The sequence below is a fragment of the Mirounga angustirostris genome, unplaced genomic scaffold, assembly GCF_029215605.1.
Source record: "Mirounga angustirostris isolate CCGP_5_RB_7025 unplaced genomic scaffold, mMirAng1.0.hap1 SCAF_4, whole genome shotgun sequence".
Classification (NCBI taxonomy): Eukaryota; Metazoa; Chordata; class Mammalia; order Carnivora; family Phocidae; genus Mirounga; species Mirounga angustirostris.
Genome location: NW_026991712.1, coordinates 81,143,608 through 81,163,711, shown reverse-complemented (window position 1 = coordinate 81,163,711; position 20,104 = coordinate 81,143,608). Strand labels below are relative to the sequence as shown.

At 39.5% G+C, this 20,104-nt stretch overlaps 1 protein-coding gene across 3 annotated transcripts; it reads right to left on the bottom strand.

Annotated features, from left to right (window-relative positions):
- Positions 1-281: 281 nt before the first annotated feature.
- Positions 282-13,647, bottom strand: CLXN (calaxin). Of its 3 annotated transcripts, none has more exons than XM_064587451.1 (7): positions 13,437-13,647; positions 9,563-9,721; positions 8,514-8,618; positions 7,676-7,827; positions 7,293-7,397; positions 4,632-4,717; positions 282-417 (listed from the first exon to the last, which is right to left on the bottom strand). In XM_064587451.1, the coding sequence occupies exons 1-6, from the start codon at positions 13,492-13,494 to the stop codon at positions 4,658-4,660; spliced, it is 639 nt and encodes a 212-aa protein (XP_064443521.1). In that variant the 5' UTR covers positions 13,495-13,647; the 3' UTR covers positions 282-417; positions 4,632-4,657. The 3 variants fall into 3 exon arrangements, with proteins under 3 accessions (XP_064443521.1, XP_064443523.1, XP_064443522.1); XM_064587453.1 differs by lacking the exon at positions 13,437-13,647 and adding an exon at positions 12,156-12,241; XM_064587452.1 differs by lacking the exon at positions 4,632-4,717 and having other exon boundaries at positions 285-417.
- Positions 13,648-20,104: the final 6,457 nt, after the last annotated feature.

Below are 20,104 nucleotides of genomic sequence, written 5' to 3'. Positions count from 1 at the left end.
TCATTGCTAAGACTTCCTTCCCTTTTTGCTCCCCTTCAAAACTGAGCAAGTTTCCTTGAGAGACCTCATGAGAAAGGGACATTGATTTGCTTGGTATGTATTTAGGTTGGCTCCTCCTTCAATGGTAACTGAGACCGGAAAACATTTGAAGAGATCATCTGCTTCATTCTAACAGAGAACAAGGTCACTGAATCAGAAAAGATAAATATATCACTTCTCCCTCTTTTTGAAATATTATCAGCCAATCCTCAAGATTCGCCAAATTGTAATTAACAAATGCATAGGTTAAATTTCTATTTTATTATGGATCGTTTATAATAATCTCTCCATGTCAAATGCAGTTGCCATCCTTTCTTGGCCACACTAGGTGAGAATTACCATCAGCTCTGGATGACTGTGGAAGAGCTGGGGGTGATTCTGTGGGGAAATGGACACAGATAAAATACAGTCAGTGAAAATGCACAATCCAAGGAGCGGCTCAGAGTAGCCTTTCCCAGACATGGCTGTCTCCACAATTTCAAAGTATATTTGATTTTAATTCCCTTTAACAATCTCCTTTAGGGGCACCTGGGTGGCTCAGTCGTTGAGCATCTGCCTTCGGCTCAGGTCAGATCCCAAGGTCCTGGGATGGAGCCCTGCATAGGGCTTCCTGCTCAGCGGGAAGCCTGCTTCTCCCTCTCCCACTCCCCCTGCTTGTGTTCCCTCTCTTCCTGTCTCTCTCTCTCTGTCAAATAAATAAATAAAATCTTCAACCCCCCCAAAATCTCCTTTAATTAAAAATGATATAACTATTTTGGGGGGGGGGGCTAGAAGCCAGGAGAGGGACTATAACTGCATCCAAATAGTAAAGGTGATGACACAGTTGTCACATGGCATAGAGTCCTCATTTTACAACACAAGTGAGGTGAGAGCAGGGCAACTGACTTAGACTATATGCACAAAGTGGGAACTTGGTGAATGTTTTGGATGACTTTATGATGCAAGCAATTGCAGGCTTGGCTTCTTAACAAGTGCAATCTTGTACACAAAGATATTTGCAGGTTAAGAATGTAGGACTACCAGTTTTCAGTGGTAGTTTTTAAATCCTGTAGTTTAAAAAATGTACTTGTTTCCCAGACAGACTCTCTCCATGCTGTGAGCAAAGCAATGTGTACCTCTCCCAGAGGGTCCTGGTTGGCTTTCTGCTGGTCCTCCCAGGGCACTGGGAGAAGGGGAAGCCAACGCTTTGAGGACCCAGTTGAGAGAAAGGCTATAGTCAGCCCTCCAAATTATAACTGCTCATCTGTAGTCCTAACCCAGCCACCCAGAGGCAGGCAAAGATGGGGCTGAGCAAGGCTGGCTGTACCTGGGGCCTGGAGTCAGGGCAGGCTAGCAGCAGGCAGGCAAGGCTCAGAGCTGGACACAGAGCTCAGAGTAAGAGGAAAGAGGGCTTTTCCTCAAAGGTTCTCTGTGTACTTGGATGACCCTGCTATTAAGTTGAGAGAATTTTCAGTGTTAAAATCATTAATGAGTTGCTATGGTAGTAAAATTAAGAGAATCCGGAAATCCAGATATAGTCACAGAAGGAAATGATTTGGGCAGATATGATGAGGAAGTGTGTTCTATAATGTATGGGGACGCTCTTGAACAGAGCTCATGAGTCTGTACCAACACCATCTTAAGTTTCACTAAAATTATTTAGACTTTTCTAAAAAGGCTTTTTAGTTTTAAATAATGTCAAGTAATAAAATAGCGTTATTCACATGGAAGTCAATTTTTACACAATCTACAATAAAAAAGTTTAGGTAGAGATGTATAAGATTAGTTCTTTAAATGATAAATTAAAACCATGGTCAATTATGGTCCACGACATCAGCAAAGAGGTGAAAAGAATGTGCACCACAGGGAAGGGGGAATCAGCATCCCATGCACCAGGCCCAGCAGGCCTTCCTGGAGGGCAATCTGGCAACATGTGCTAGAAACCTCAAAGGTGGGCCTCTAACCAAACACTCATTTTTAAAAACTTACCCAGATTAAGCAAGCAATGATGAACATGAGAAGATTTATCCACAAGGACAGTTCCCTTGGGAATTATTTGTAAAAGAAATGTGGGAACAACTGAAATGTCAATGGCAGGGAAGTGCTTTACTAAGGTCTGCTGTGATGGAACACCAGCTCGCCATTGCCGGTCAGGCTGGAGACAAATATTAAGTGACCTGAGAAAATGCCATGAGATAGCAGTCCATAAAAAGAGCCTTACAAAAGAGCATTTTCAATATGATCATCTAAAAAAGAATATAGGTATACTCTGTGCAAAAATATAGCTATACTTACAAATCCCTTAAGAAAGCCTGAAAGGATCTATACCAGAATATTGATGAATATTTAAATTTTAGTTTTTAATTTTCTAAACTTCTAAGTCTTCAGTGGACCTCTATTATTTGTAATCAGAAAAATATAAATTTTAAAAATTAAAAGCATTGTGTTTCACTATTTATACCTACTCAAGACAGAAAAATTGTGTCAAACTCCATCTATATAAGAATCTAAAATTTTAAGAAAATACTTAGTAAAATACTTTTTATTTCATGGGATCACTTATTACATTTATTTGTAACAGTCCATTTTTTTATACAAGGTACTATTTTGCTTAAACTTGACACATATGTAGTAACAAAAGGGATTTAATATCCCAAGCAGCCTCTGAATGTTTACATATGGACAGAGAGGGTATGTGCATAATACGTCTCTCAGCTGCTTGAATGCATTTAAGAAAGGGGTAAACAAATGGAATATTATGCAGCCATCAAAAGGAATGAGATCTTGCCATTTGCAACGACATGGATGGAACTGGAGGGTATTATGTTGAGTGAAATAAGTCAAACAGAGAAAGACATGTATCATATGATCTCACTGATATGAGGAATTCTTAATCGCAGGAAACAAACTGAGTGTTGTTGGAGTGGGGGGTGGGGTGGGAGGGATGGGGTGACTGGGTGATGGACACTGGGGAGGGTGTGTGCTCTGGTAAGCGCTGTGAATTGTGCAAGACTGTTGAATCTCAGATCTATACCTCTGAAACAAATAATGCAATATATGTTAAGAAAAAGAAAAAAAAGAAGAAGAAGAAGAAGGTAGCGGGAGGGGAAGAATGAAGCGGGGGAAATCGGAGGGATAGACGAACCATGAGAGACGATAGACTCTGAAAAACAAACTGAGGGTTCTAGAGGGGAGGGGGGTGGGAGGATGGGTTAGCCTGGTGGTGGGTATTGAGGAGGGCACATTCTGCATGGAGCACTGGGTGTTGTGCACAAACAATGAATCATGGAACACTTCATCTAAAACTAATGATGTAATGTATGGGGATTAACATAAGAATAAAATAAAAATAAATAAATAAATAAATAAATAAATAAATAAATAAATAAAAGAAAGGGGTAAACAGTAGCTATAGGAACCCAAGTAGGTCCCATCTTTCTCATGCTGCATCCAATGCCTATAGGCACCTGCTGGATGGTAGGAGGCAGAGAGGAAGCGGTTCTGTCTTCAGGACTTCACTGCTGTTGGGACACGATGTGATGTGCTTCCTGTTAAGGGGTACGTGAGGGGATTCCAAGAGGTGGGAGATGACACTGAGGTGCACCCAGTCAGGGGGATGGGGACAAGGGGTGGGGCTGAGGTGGAGAGACAGAGGGAGTCGGGGAAGACAGGGGGTTTTGCAGCCAACTGCAGTGGGGTGGAGAGCATCAGAGCGACTCCAGAGATAGACTGAAATCTGCGGCCACATCATCCATTATGTACAAAAACAGCACTTTCCTTCCTCTCTGCTCACCAAGAATTTGGATTTATCTGGTAGCACTTTGTACTTTTCTATCCACAATGTTTACTCGGGGCCCATTCTGTGGGTGCAGGGGCCCCTGCCCTCAGATGCTTACTGTCTGGGGTCAGACGCGCTACCATTGTGCCATGAGGTCACTCAGATGCTTACTGTCTATGCAGATTATTCTGGCAAAACCTCAAACAATAATATGCATTATATTGAAGTAGGTACATGTTGCTTTCAGCTCTCTGAATGTCCCTCAATGCCTAGCAGAGTGGTATTTAAATGCTAAATGCTATTGTTATTCTTTTTTAGATGCTGTCTTCATTATTTACTGCTCCAAAGGAAATTCAGTAGTTTCACTGATTTTTATTTATTTTTATTTTTTTAGGATTTTTTTTTATTATGTTATGTTAATCACCATACATTACATCATTAGTTTTTGATGTAGTGGTCCATGATTCATTGTTTGCGTATTTCACTGATTTTTAAATGTATACCCAGCGTTTTCTGACATGAAGAGTATTTGCCTCAATAATTCATCCTTATGTAATCTCTCTACTCATTCATTAATACAAATGTTTTATGATAGTTATATGCTTCAACAGATAGTTTATGTGATAAAATATCTGGCAATGTGAACTTGTCTTGCCAAACCCAACATTTAATAAGGGACTTCCTGTCTTCCATTTATTTTGCTTGCATCTTGCACCAAAGTTAAATGATACATGTTGGTGAGCCCCATTCCCCACCCCAAAGACACAATTCAACGTTATCTCTCTGAGCTAAGTAGAAAAAATAAACAATATGTATGCGCCTTTTTTTTACTCACTTGAGACAACACAGACATTTAGGTATTCATATATCATTGAATTCATTCGGATCTTTAAATACTTGGGCTTCAAATTCCATATGACTCTGTAAAAAACGTGCTCAAATTAGTCAGACTTCCAAAAAAGGTAAGAAAAACAAAATGTTCTGTATGTCTCCTTTATGTTTGAAGAGCCACAAGATAACTGAAGAAGAGTGGGGACAAAGAATTTGTGACACTCATTCATTTTCCACTCACAGGTGGTGACAGTGCTATGTTCCAACATGACACTTAGTCTGGGGCCACAAAGATGAACAAGAGCACATGACACAGCTTTCTAGGAGCCTCCAGCCTTGTGGCTGGATGGACAGAAACTAAGCTTAATTCACTGCAGGGAGGGTGTGATAGGATAAACACACCAGGGCTCTGGATTTCAGGAGGCCATGTGATGTCACAGCCAGGCTACAGAGGGAGTGGAGGTGTTTTCTGAAGCCGAGAAGCAGCTGAGAGCTGGGATGGGGAAGAGATGTAGTCCAGCAAGACAAGAAACCTACTCTTGGGATTTATTAACAAGTGGAGTGTGGTGACCTTAGCAAGAGCTGTTTCAGGAGTATGCTGAAGAAGCCATGGTAATGTGGGTCACAAATATACACAATTCTCTCATGACATTTGACTCTGAAAAAGAAAGCCATTGGACAAGAAATAGAAGTAGGTGCGGGATTAAGGTAAATTCTCTTCTTTCTTTCTTTCCTTCCTTTTCCTTTTCATTCTTTCCCATCTATGTTGAGACAGACAATAAGTAAATGAGTAAATATATCCTATGTAATGATAAGAACTATGAAGAAAAAAAGAGGCAGTGGTGAGGAGTGGAGGGAGAGGAATAGTTAAGATGGTGGATGGCATCTGCACAGAGACTGAATGGAGTGAGGGTCTGAGGCACGTGAAGGTCTGGGGACAGGATGCTTAGACAGAGGCTACTGTAAATGCAAAGGCACCTAGGGAGAACAGCGAGGTGGCTGGAATGGCTCTGGGGCAGGAGCACTCCATTGGGAAGGCAGCAGGAGACCATGGTTGGAGAGAGAAAAGGAGGCCCACTGAATAGACTTCAGACACACTGGGACACTGGGAGTTTTAGGCAAGGGAGGGGCACGACAGCATCTGTGTTTCCAAATATACTGGATGTTGCGGAGATTAGTCAGTAGGGGACAACTGCAGAAGCAAGAAAGCTAATGATCTAGGCTGGGTGACTGGGTGGCAGCTTGATTTAGTTTGGCAGTCACAGACATGTGGAAAAGAGGTTATATTCAAGGACATTTTGAAGTAGTAGATGATAGTGCTCTAAGAGGGAAATTAACGGTGACTTAGGTTTCTGACTAAAACTGAGTGTATAGGGGTGCCATTTGTTGAGGCAGGGAAGATGGTGGGGAGTGATTTTTAGGGGAAGAGCAAGAGTTTACTGAGATTATCTACTGACGTGTTGAGTAGGCAGCTGGAGATATCGACTAGAGATTGGGAAGGTGGATATGGTAATATTTATATATCACATCACTCCACTGGCTTAAAATCTTCCAATTAAGCCTCATGAGCTTCAAGACAAAATCCAAGCTCCAAGCTCCATTGGACTTGGCTCTGCTATGCATGTCCAGCCTCAACATCAGTCTCATACCACATTAAATGCTCTTCTAATACAGTATTTATTTCTCTTTCCCCTCTCCACCCTCATGCATATACCATTCCCTTGCTTAGATTGCTCTTCTCCATTTTGACTTGGCTAACTATTATGGCCTAACAACCCAGGTAAGCCTTCCTTGCCCCATCAGCTATTCACCAGTGATTCTATACAGCTGGATTAGATGCCCTCGACTACTGCAACACTCTACTACACATATCTCTATGGACTTGAGCACCAGGGCATGCAGGGTACTCCATAATTGGTGACTGGACTTGGACAACTTGCCTAAACTCTCTGAGCCTCAGTTTCCTCATCTATGAGGATTAATAATACTATATCCTTCAGAGGATTGTTAGGGAGATTAAATGAAGTAATATGGGGCAGTGCTTAAGACATTGCCTGGCATAGATGAAGCACTGAACAATTCATATTATAGTAATACTTATCACACTGTTGTGTAATTATTTTCACATTGGCTTTTCCCAGAGAAATATTAGCCCTTGAATGAAGACATGGAGCCTTTCATCTGTGTTTCTGGAACACATCATGCTTTTTTTTTTTTTTTTTTTTTTAAGATTTTATTTATTTGACAGAGAGAGACACAGTGAGAGAGGGAACACAAGCAGGAGGAGTGGGAGAGGGAGAAGCAGGCTTCCCGCGGAGCAGGGAGCGGATGCGGGGCTCGATCCCAGGACCCTGGGACCATGACCTGAGCCGAAGGCAGACGCTTAATGACTGAGCCACCCAGGCGCCCCACGAACACATTATGCTTTAATAATTGTTTCTTACATGAATGAATGAATTAATGAATGGGAAAAAATACCATTAGGCTACGGCAGTACTATGAAATGAACCAGCAGGTTCTTCTTCAGTTGGCTTTCTCTGCTTAGAAGCTATTCTCTGTGGGTGAATGTAATTCATCTGATTCTTCACTCACCAAACCAAGAACTCCTGGGTTGTTGATCCTACATTATATATTGGTCACTGTTCAGTGAAAGTAATATCATTACCTTTGGATCAGGAAGACATGGTCCAAAAGCTTCCAGTAGAAGGGTCTCTTCTCTCACAGCTTGTTCATAGTCTGAGAAAGACAGCTTCCCATCATGGTCATGGTCCTAGGGGGTGACCAGCCATGCATCAGTCAACATATATAATATTTATCACAAACACAAACTGTCTTTTCATGGTCAGATATTGATAGAAGAAAGGTGTTGGAAAAATGAGAGACTAAATAATGAAACAGAAAAGAACTTTTAATATTATAATTAAAACCACAATACAAATGTTTTATTTTACCAAGCAAGAAACTGATAGTTATATAATTTTAATTCTTATTTCTATCTCATTCTGGCCTGTAAATTTCAATATAAAACCCTAAATTTCCCATATTTACCATTTTTTTAAGTGTTATTTCAACCAAATCTTTAATTCCTTCATCAGGGTCTTCTTCAGATGGCTGTTTGAGAAGGCTGTTCTTCAACATATGGAACATTTCCTCCTTTGAAATGAATCCATCACCATTCAAATCAAACACTTCAAAGCAATCTTAAAAAAATAACCAATTATGAATTTGATACTATGATTAAGGGAACATTTGCTCTGGTAAAACGTTCAAGGCCAAGGTCTGTATTATGGATGTTCATGTCAACCCTGCAGGACTTTGCAATCTAATTTCCATAGTAAATGCTTAATGGACACTTGCTGGATATGGTCAACAACCCTTAGAAAATGGCTCCTTACACTCACTCAGCTATGAATAAGCATGCCAAGGAACAATGATTTGACCATTTCATCTTGAAATTCTTGGAAAACTGACAAATACAATCCTTAAACAGAGTTCACCAGAATGAATTAAGAGTTAACCAAGAATCAGAACACTCTTATCAATGTTCTCTACTTTTATGGTTAACAATTCAGGTAACAAAATATGAAAAATATTTAATACCTTAATACATAAATGCATATGTACATAGTTAGCATGTGTAGTATGTGCTTATGCAGTCTTGCTTGGCATGAATTACTCCTCAGAATCTCTTGATCTTCCTTGGTATTAATTTTTTTCAATCTTTATCATTGACTTGAATTTGCTCCATAAAAGAGGTTAATGGGGATTCAAACTGACCAACTGAAAGACAAACTTATTTTACTGGCCAGGTTGGAAGACATGGATGTAAGTTCTTTAGATACATTAATCCTAATGTACAAAGCAATAGGATAACCTGAAATCTTACATTTCATTTTTTCTTCCAAAGTTCCTCGAAGAAATACTGACAATCCATAAATCCACTCTGATACGTTTACACAGCCATCGTTGTCTTTATCAAAACCTCGGAATACTAAGAGAGAAGTACAACATAATACCTGTGCTGCATTTTTGTTCTCAGTAATATATTTACACTGGTGCTACCCACTTTTAAAATGTAGACAAAACTTCAGGATCAGATGGCCCGACATGCTCATTTGACAAAGGAGGAAACTAAGACATCATAACATTGGAAAACTCTTTTATTTAAACTTTCACACACTCCCTTTATATTTTGTGGAAACAAAGTAAATTCTGAGTATCTAAATATAGTAATCAATAATTATTAATATATGAATATATTGGTATATTAAATGTGTTGGTGTATTAACATAAAATACATGATTTTATATTTTTCTTACTCAAGAAAAGTAATGCTATTACACAATTGATAAAATGATAACCTAATTTTTATTGAAACATTTTTGATGATATAAAGAAATTCATATGTCCTTTTTTTTTTTTTCCAAAAGATTTTATTTATTTATTTGAGAGAGAGAGAATGAGAGAGAGAGAGAGCATGACGGGGGGGGGCGGTCAGAGGGAGAAGCAGACTCCTTGCTGAGCAGGGAGCCCGATGCGGGACTCGATCCCGGAACTCCAGGATCATGACCTGAGCCCAAGGCAGTCGCTTAACCAACTGAGCCACCCAGGTGCCCAAGAAATTCGTATGTCTTTTTAAAACTATTCTTTTACTTATTATATTTACTAAGTAGAAATATAAATAGTTTAGGTTTTTGGGTATAAAGTAAGGAAAACCTAATTATTCAAGCTGGGCTTTGTTCTTTTCTTAAAGACACAGAATACAGTGGGTAGAATCACCTTCCCTAAGACCCTTGCCTATGAATACACAAATTAATTTTTTATATTCAAGTGAAATTGGGAATTCAGAACATTAAGAATATGTCCAAACCCCAAACTTTTTTTTTCCAGTTATGGCTGTATCTGGCCCATTTGAATATTGTAATGTCTTCTTACCTCTGTCCATAATCATGTCATCTGTCATTCCAAATGTCATATGCAGGATATTTCGAAATGCATTACGATCTAGCCCAATGGTGATACCTTGCCGCTCTGTTACTTCTCCCACCAAATTATAAAAAAGATTTATAAGACAGTTCACTTCAAATTTATTGACTGTGAAAAAATAAAATTAAGATATAACAAAAATGCATTTTAATCTTTAATTTCTAACTTAAATTTTGCATTAATGAGTTTATAGACAACATCAAGGCCATCAAATATTTAGTTTTCAACAGAAGACTATCCTGCTTTAAGATTCATGACCCTTAATAGAGGATGACCACTACAGAGGATTCTCCACTAAAATAAGAGAAACAGCCTTCCCTCCAAACAGGAGTTGAATATTAAATTCAGTCACATTTAGGAAGAAAAGAATATTAGCTAAGTTACCTGAAAAATGACTGTGGGGTCAGATGCTAAATTTTAAAGGCAGTGGAGGTGCAATTCAAAGTAAGCAAGGTAATGCTTAAGAATGGTAACTTTTCCCCAGCATTTTGATTATAGCCATTTATGAGATTTACAACTTAACTTTTGTCCGGAAATAGATATCAGACTCCTGAATACTAGGCAACAATTTTCACTTCACATCATCAGCCTTAGTCAAATCAGTAAGCTGGATTTTGGATATCAGAATCACCTTTTTTTCTAATAAAGAAGCATTTAACCATATAACAGCACCCATTATGGTTCTTGTTGTACATGATGTGAAAATTAACAAGCAAGTACTCAGTAGTATTTTGGAGAAAGGGAATTTTTATTTAAAACAGATACACAGATATGTATACTGGTCCATACACATAAATGTATAAAGGGTGTTTATAAACCCTGAGCTAATTATTTGTGTTCCAATTCCATTTGAGGTACATAGGTGGAGGCATTATTGCCTGGCATAAAAGTGAGTTTAAATATGAAGTATAGGTGGAGGATGAGAAAGCTTTTATTTCAAAACAAAACAAAATTACAGTTCAGTACTTTTAAAAATAAGGATGAAATTTGCATGCATTTAAGGGTGAATTGTTTTGTTTTGGTTTAAATAAACTAAATTTTAAAAATTGCAAAAAAGAAAAATGATTATAGTGCAGAAAAAAATAAAATAAAGGAAGACAGCAGATAGGAATGGAGAAATCATGCCTCATCTACAAGTCAAGACAGGCTTGAGTGTGATTTCTGTTTGGGGTACCACAATTTTGGAAGAACATTGAAAATTTGGGGAAATAAATGATTTAGTTAAAAATTGGCTAAATAATAGAAAAGAATATAATGGTTATAATTTTAAAAAGAGCTGTTAGTTGCTGTAGAAAATGGCATGTCAGTTCTTCAAAAAAAAAAATTAAACCTAGAAATAACATGTAAGTCAGTGATCCCACTTCTGGGTATATACTTAAAAGAATTGAAAGCAGGGACTCAGATGCTTATTCATAGCAATGTTATTCACAATAGCCTTAAAGGTGAAAGCAATCTAAGTGTCCATCAGTGGATGAATGGATAAATAACATGTGGTGTATACATACAATGGAATATGATTCAGCCTTGAAAAGGAAGGAAATTTTGACTCATGCTACAAGATGGATGAAGCTTGAAATCATTCTGCTGAGTGAAATAAGTCAGATATAAAGGGACAAATATTGTATGATTTCACTTATATGATGTACCTAGAGTGGTGCAATTCACAGATACAGAAAGTTAGAATGGTGGTTGCCAGGGGCTTGGGAAGGGGGAAAGGAGGAGTTATAGTTTAATGTATACAGTTTCAGTTGAGAAAGATGAAAAAGTTCTGTAAATGGATGGTGGTAATGGCTGCACAATGATGTGAAAGTATTTAATATCATAGAGTTATACACTTAAAATGGCAAATTTTATGTTATATATATTTAACCACATGCACAAACCTCTAAAAATAAAAGAGCTGCTACTGATTGGAAAAGAAAAGCCTGCATAAAGAATGATGTTCATGTACATGAAATGTTAGCAGAGGGGTTGTTAATTAGCCATTTTTCCTTCTTGGCTAAAATAAAAATTAGAGGATATTACCTTAATTTATTACCCAAAGGATCCAAGATTAGCCATAAGAAAGTTTTTCTTGCTGAAATTTCTTAAATTCCAGAATAAAATGCTAAATGAAATTAAGGGAAATTTAAGAATGGATTTTCATCTTTTTGGATTGGTCTAAATGTGTTCTACAGATCATATCTGTAGAATGGTAGATTAGCTGGGCAATCACTTAAGACATTTTTTTTCTCTGATTCTACAGAATTTATCCATTTCATCCTGGTGGGATTATCATCTGTCAACCAAAAGGAAATTTGACTTTGGGGAAAAGGTTCTCTGTTTAAAAAAGTTTTTAATTATAATGTCCATGACTTGTAACTATTTCTATAGAATTTAACTAGTAATTATCAAGGTTTCTAAGGCCCACTTTAAAAATTTGATGTAAGGACAAAAATCAAAAGAGTTGACTATTTTTCCTGCCAGGTTTTCCTTTAACTTTTAATGAATTCACCTTTTGATTGTTCATAGAATGACTGTTTGCAAAACACTGCATACTTACTGAACAGGGACAAAATCAAATTCAGCATTGTGTCTATCAGTTATTGCATTGCTTTTTCAAAATGTTCACGAGATGCTTTAAGAAGATCTGGTCTTTTCCTTGAAATGGAATTATTTTGAGAAAAACAACAACAGAACAAACTCTCACCACATTATAATAACCACAATAATAAATTATAGGATGGCTTTTTGCTAAGAAGTTTCAGGTGTTTATTCACATCATCACTTTTATATACAGTGCCACTTCACTAAGGGAACACATCTCACCACTTATTACATTAGATACTAAATACAACTAGAAGGCACTGGATCTTATAAGCTCTAGAACTACAATAAACCTGTTCCTCCTTTGCACAATGGGGGTGGTACTGGGATTATGGCTTCTCCTATTTTTCAAGTGGCCATTAGTTTTGCAATCAGCAACACAATTTATAAGCTTGTTCATCAGACAGTATCTTTCTCATTCTAAACTATATCTAAGCTTCCTTGCCCAAGTACAGTTCTGTTTTTCAGAACTGAATTGTATTCAGTCTGAATACAATTCTAAAGTTATCTATGAAATTCTAAGACCATGTTTTGTGATTGGAGCAGGTATCTTTAATAAGTGCTCATTTTGTCACCTGCAAAGTCTCCTTACCTTGCAACACTACCAGCAACCTCAAAGTCCAAGTCTGGAGTTGGGAGCAGATTCTTTACTGTTTAGCTTTGTGAAACTCTTTGGTCTCCAGACACATTTCCTTGCTCTGAGATTCAGGTTTTTGTGCCATTTCAACTCATCTTTTCTAAGGATGTTCAGCTATTGATAACCATTTTCCCTTTATGGATCTCCTGGTAATTTTTCAGAAATTGGACGCTGCCAGTTTATTTGCACTAAAAAGAGCTAGAAAGCAGGTGTATGTTGGTTGTGCTAGTTTTCTTGACACCTGTGTCTGAGGCTAAAACCACACATGTCGTGTCAGTATATAAATGACGTTTCTATAATGGAAAGGTAAGTTAAGAAGAGGGTTTGAAAAGCAAGTTAGTGCATGTGTGGGAGTGTAGTACTAGCTGCCTGGATACCTGCATACTGGTCCTTAAGATCATGGGCAAGCATGGGTACCCAGCCCAAGGAACTACCATCCAGGGATTCCTTTCCAAACTTCTCTTTAGGGGACACAAAGGGGCTCCAGGGGCACTCAGACTGGAGGTGGGAAGCAGGCTGAGCAGCGAACATTACTAATACCAGGTAGAACACAAGCCCTTCCGGGAACTTCTGCTCATCCAGCACTTGATTCTTACTTACAGTGCTTGCAATTTTTAGTCAAGGTGTCCGTCAACTTCTGCAGCTTCTTGCGGTTCATGCCTGCGGTCGGGAAATGGGAGCGGCGTGTGTTCAGGGGCGCGCGGCTGACGGGACCCTTGCTTGCCCTGGGCCTGGGGCAACTGGGCCGGCTCTCCCCAACCCGGCGCGCGCGCGCGGCCCTAACTCACAGAGGGGCCATGGCAACGCCTCGGCCGGCTGCGGATTGGCTTCTGGGCGCGCGCGGAGTGCGTGCGCGGCCCTAGCGCACAACGTGGCCATGGCAACGCCTGGGCCAGCCACCTATTGGCTCCTGGGTCTGGGTGCGCTGTTCCCCTTGGAGGGTCCCTGCCAGGGTAGTTGCCGACTGTGTTCTAATTGCTGAGGTAGGAGTTTTAATTTTGTTGCGGTGTTTTGGGTTCACAGCCCCTTTGATGGACTGCACTGTGAATTAAGATCTAAAAATATGTTGTGCATGCTGCGTGAGGGATATTTTGGATGGTGAGCTTTACACCAAGCGAGGCTTAACATCTTCAGGGAGATCTGGGGGAACTCGGAGGAGCTTCAAGAATTAGCAGGTGTGCTATCCCGATCTTGTTTTGCGGGGTGTAGGAGGCTGAGGAACTTGCCCTTAAAGCTAAGCCATCCTTTTGGTTGTCAGTGTTTTTGCTATGATGCCTGGAGGTAGCCTGGAACAAGATATCTTCAAGATACTACTGGGAGCAAGAGTAACTTGGAATAGTTCTCCTCACCTTCCTTCATTCTTGGAAGTGGAAGTGGAGGTTGTCGGTAGAACATTGCCATCAGCAATGTTAAGCTAGTTGAAGAGACAGCCTCCCAAAGAGACAGGTTGACAACTGCCACTTGTCTGTGGGGTACTATCCAGCCTTGCTTTTCTGAAAAATATCCCAGTAAAATTGGTCTTTTACTTATTTGAAAGATGGGTTCTGTGTCTTTTAATGTAGGAGGACTTTCTGCTTTTCTTAACCACATATGGGACACCCTCTTTGAATTACGATAGCAATAAAATGGGTTAGCTCAGCCAGGAGCACAAAACCTACAGTATTCTCCAGTGTGTCTATCTACTTGTTTTACATCAGTGGAGAAAATGCCTTTGAAACAAATTATTTCAGGGGTGCCTAGGCGGCTCAGTCAGTTGAGGGCCGACTCTTGGTTTCAGGTCAAGTCATGATCTCAGGGTGTTGGGATTGAGCCCTGCATCGGCTTCTGGTTCAGCAGGGAGTCTGCTTGTCCTTCTCCCTCTGCCTGTGCCCCCACTCGTGCTCAATCTCTCTTAAATAAATAAATAAATAAATAAATAAATAAATAAATAAATAAATAAGAAAACAAATTATTTCATAGTATACATACTGTCATTTTTAGGCTAAAAGCAGAAAAATTCTGCCAATCATAGTAACAATCCAGAATGAAATAGTTCCAGCATTAAGGTCTCTGATTTTCTCTCCTTGTTTCATTTGTTTGTCAAATGAAGGTTTGGTATGCTGTTTGAAACCAGAGTCAAGGATGATTGGTGAAGGCAGGGACTGTGTAATCCTAAAGCAAATTCTCTGAGAACAGTTAACCAATATGAAATTGAAATGATAGTGATTATGAGTTTGCAACAGTTACTCTGGTTACATAGTATTCCTGTATGTCCTCTTGTCTAGCAGCTGTGACACGTCTAATCAGATTGTAAATAAATGGAAAGGAATAGCATATTCTAATTACACTCACCTGTGAAACTCTAGTGGCTTTTGTTCGATGACAGTATTGTAGCAAATATTTCATTTATAGAGATCGTCGCAGGACTCATTTTAAAAGACAAGGAGCCAGAGGATTGGCTGTCAGTAGTAAATAAGAGAAGCAATGGGCCCCACCTCTCTTGTGCTGGTTGGTCTGTTAAAAACCATGTATTAAGTGTTCTGATCAGATGCCCTGCTGGCACGTATTAGAGGGCAGGTCTCCACCAGCGGGGAGCACACTGATGGGCATGCCCAGGTGTTTTTACAGACATCATACACTGGGAGCTTGTTGGTGAGCATTTACAGGTGAGCTAATCAGTTCTTACGTCACAAGCTTAGGCTTAGGACCCATCAGCCATCTTCCCTTAAAGTAGAAAAAATGATATAAGGACAATACCACAGAAGGTTGAGATTAAAAGAGTTAAATCTGCTCTACCAGGCAAAAATCCTTTAACCTGCTGAGAACACTTTGTGAGGTACTCTTCTCCCATTTCTCCCCTTCCCCAAGTTCTTTCTTCCATGCTGTTCTTCTAGTGAAAAATTTCCAAATGCATTCCAAAGAAGAAGAAACTTACTTCTCTAAGACAGCGGACAAGGTATTTGTTAGGGGAGTGTTTTGTCAACATATTGGAAAACTTCAGTGCATTCATTACATTCTTGTGAAGTTTTTGAACTTAATATTTTTAGACTTTAGAAACAAGCTGTAAGCATGATAGGGCCAGTTAATCACACTTCAAAGCAAATTGACCTTCCTATTTGTAATTTTTAGTTGCTTGTGTTGAGTAGACACAGGATCACTTACCCCCTCATGGGCATTTTCAGAGTAAGGCAATTGAGACTGAACGGTTACCTCATACCAAATCAATCAATAATAGAATAATAAAAAAACTGTGTTTAATCTGTACTGTACACAAATTTTACTGTGCATGACATGATCACAGAACTTTCCAAAATTCAACTTTGCAATGGATGCTTTCATAAATAAAAAAATACATTGAAGTGACTATCAGTGCTATAAATGTTTCCTTTAATTTTGCATGCAAAACAGTCTTCCCTTTGACTCACAATTAGCTGGAATTTTGCCATGATAAATAGCTTGAACCTTGAATTGATGAAAGTCTTTTACTTCATGTGGACCTTTAATGATGGAGGCATTTGGAAACTGTTTAGGAAATGACATCATTGAATTGATTTCCAAGTAAATTACAAATCTATTATGAAATTATTTTAATACAAGGAAAATATAAAGGTTAGTTATCTACATAATTTAAATTCAATTTTACAAATTTTATTAGGTAGAAAGAATGATGATAAATTCAGAGGTGCTCTTAGGCAACTGTTTAGGTGGTTGACTCTCCACTGCTCTCTCTCGCCACTTGTCTTTGCTGCTATCTTGTGTTCCCTGCTGCCTTCGGTATCTCCAGCCATTAGGCTGTCTGCCCCAGGACTTCTACACATTCCTCACTCATCTCCAAGGGCAACTCTTGGAAGAGTTTTTGACTTCCCTGTGCAAAGTGAATCCCTCTCTACCCCATCCTCATTCTCTGCTTCAGGACCATTTCCTTCTAGCTCTTACTACAATGAGTGATTGCTTTCTTTCTCTGATCTCTCCTCCGCAGTAGACTGTAAATTACATAATCTCTTTCTCTCTCTCTCTCCCTACATTCATGACTATTTTTGTCTCTGGATTTCTGTATCTATCATCTGTCTGTCTATATTTCTGAACTTTGGCAACACAGTCCATGTTCTAATGTCTGTAGTAAGGGTGGGGAGTGTGAGAATTTGCCTGAGCAGGGATGAGCCCTGAATTCCCCTGCAACATCCCATCATGGAGAGCCCCTGTGAAGGCATAGTAAAGAAAAGCTTTTCCCAAAATATACTGGTATTCACTGGTATTAACACATTCCTAGATAACATTTTTTAAAAAACATAATCAAGTGACTGGTGGGAAATGCAAATGCCTAAGGTTAACTAAGGATATGATTCTTACATCTTTTCTTTAAGATTTTATTTATTTATTTGTCAGGGAGAGAGAGAGCACAAGCGGGGGAGCAGCAGGCAGAGGGAGAAGTAGGCTCCCTGCTGAGCAAGGAGCCTGATGCAGGACTTGATCCCAGGATCCTGGGATCATGACCTGAGCTGGAGGTAGATTCTTAGCCGACTGAGCCACCCAGGCGTCCCAGGATTCTTGCACCTTACCTGTAACTTATAAAGTTGTAAATTAAGATGTGGTACATGATAAGTAATCATTGCAACAGCTATAATGTCAGCAGGTTGAATAAGGAAGTTGTTTCTCTAGGCCTTGTAGAGCCAAACAGGAAATCCCATGGGAACTGCCATGCTCCTTCTTACCTACTGCTGGGTTATGGGGTACCCAGGGCTAGGTAATGGCAGTGATGTTATTTACATAACCACCACAGGGCCAGGTAGTTTCAAGGGAGACTAGAGTGTCAGGTAGCATTCTGGAACAAATCATGGCCCTCTTTAGCTCATGGCAAGCTTATCATCTCAGACCAGGCCTGGCACTGCCTGGCCCTGTGAGCCAATGCTGACCAGAAAATGATCTGGACCAGTCCAAATATTTGAGACCAGGCCCTGGAACCACATTCTCCACCCCCACATTCTCCACCATTGTTCTTTATCATTCAGAGAAAAGGAAGCTCCCAGAATTGCCTATCTCCAAATAATTTTATCCCCATCATACTCTCTTTCTTAGCCTAGATCTCTCTGACACCTTTGCTTAACAAATCTTTTTTGATTGTGAATGTTTACCTTACACGATCCATCACCTGTGCACAGAGCCTTCTCTTCCCCTTTCTTCTCTGAAGCCTGTTTCTTCTGTAGACACCCCACAGAACAGGCTGCTTGTGTTCTCATACACACTTGTTTGCAGCTGGAAGGAAGTCAATCCTGTTGGCCTGCATCATCTCTTTCTTCCTTTCTTTTTTATTGGCCTTCTCAGGTAATGCAGGTTGTGCTCACTGCCTCGCTGCACACCTCCTGTCTCATCCATCTGCTCCTTTCTCACCCAGCTCCTGCGTTAGCCCACTGTCTTCCATCCTGAACTTCTCCAAGCCATCCACAGGCCTGCCAGAAGGATTTACACAAATCCAACCATGTCTGCCTTCTGCTTAATATTGAAATGCTTTCTCAGTGCCTGTAAGACAATGTCCATGCCCATATAGCACAGTTTCCACAGTTCAAGATCTGGCCTCTGCCTGCTATGTAAGCCTCTTCTCTGACCAGCCCCTGTGTATTTGATGTCTGGAGCAGCTCTCTTAGACCATGAAGTTCACTGGGAATGTGGGGTCATTCTGAGTGGAGGGACAAACTAGAAGGAGCTTCATCTCTTACACTGTAGGCACTCCTGGACAGGAATGTAAAATAAACTTCTATTGGGGTGCCTGGGTGGCTCAGTTGGTTAAGCGTCTGACTTGGGCTCAGGTCATGACCTTGGGGTCCTGGGATCAAGCCTCATGTTGGGCTCCCTGCTCAGCAGGGAGTCTGCTTCTCCCTCTCCCTCTGCCGCTCCCCCCTGCTTGTGCTCTCTCTTTGTCTCTCTCTCAAAATAAATAAATAAAATCATAAAATAAAATAAAATAAAATAAGCTTCTATTTCATGTATCCCATTGATATTTGGGGGTTTTCAATTACTTTCAGGCATATCTAATCCTATAAACATAAGCTTTAAAATAAGAAAGTTGGACTTCATTTTCTCCAAGGATCCTTCTGGCTTTGTGATTCTTGAAAACAAAAGTAAAATTTGATTTCCACCTATTCTCACAGCCTCTTCACTAGGCTAAACCTTATGACAATTTCAGCAATTGACTCTTTTTGACCTACAAAAAACTGTGATCCCATATCAAACTAATGTGTCATGATGTCTTTTTATGTTTGCTCAATATTTCAAATTAACTAAGCAAAGCCAAGATTTCATCTGCAAATTCAAAGTGGCTACATTATCCTTTAGTCATTCAAATTCTCTGTGATTCCCATTCTAGATTTGTGGTTTACTATTGGAAGGAATTTGGGATATTTTTCTTTTAACTTGTCTCCCATGTTGGTGGGGAACATACCAAATGGCTGACCTGGAACAGGCTGTACCTCAAGCAGGCACTGCTATAGTTCTCACTGCTTGGGGATGACAGAAAACCGTGGTGATGTATTTTCTGCTTTTCCATTAAAATTAATATTTTAATGGGCAATTAAGCTGCTCATGACACACTTTAACACTTGAGAATTGCAACTATGTTTAAAGAAAACCCTTCCTGCTCTGATCTAATCTTTAATATGGGGTTACATTTGGAAACATCAAAAGGGCATTGTCTTTGAAGTACTAGAAACACAAGCAAATCAAGAAAGGCAATTTCACACTCAAAATTGTAGAAAGACTTTGGCCAACATTATTATCCTTATATTTGTGGATATTGCCTCATTCTGTTTCAGGGAGGGGGACTTTTTTTTTTTTTTTAAGATACAAATTCTAGGAAAGTCATTGGGATCCATTTCCATGTGGCACACTTGAATGATTTATTCATTCATTTAATCAATATTTTGGGTGCCCACTATGTGTCAAGTGCATCACATTAGGTACTCATGAATTATACCCACTTCCTGCCTGCTGAGCTCTGACCATCCCTGGTGTAAAGTCACTTGGTAAAGAGGGGTATGTGCTAGTCCGGGAAGACTATACTCTGAGCTGTGTGGTTCCATAACGAAATTCATTCTCTGGGACATGCTAGTATAGGCAATGTTTCCTAAAATTTAGAGTTGGGGAGAGCTCAATTTGTTCACTCATTCAAATATGATGTTGATATATGACCTGTATTATTATAAAAGCATGGGCTGTTTTCAGAAGTGAGTAGAACAGACAAAAAAAGGGGGGTTGTCTGGGTGGCTCAGTTGGTTAAGCCTCCAACTCTTGATGTC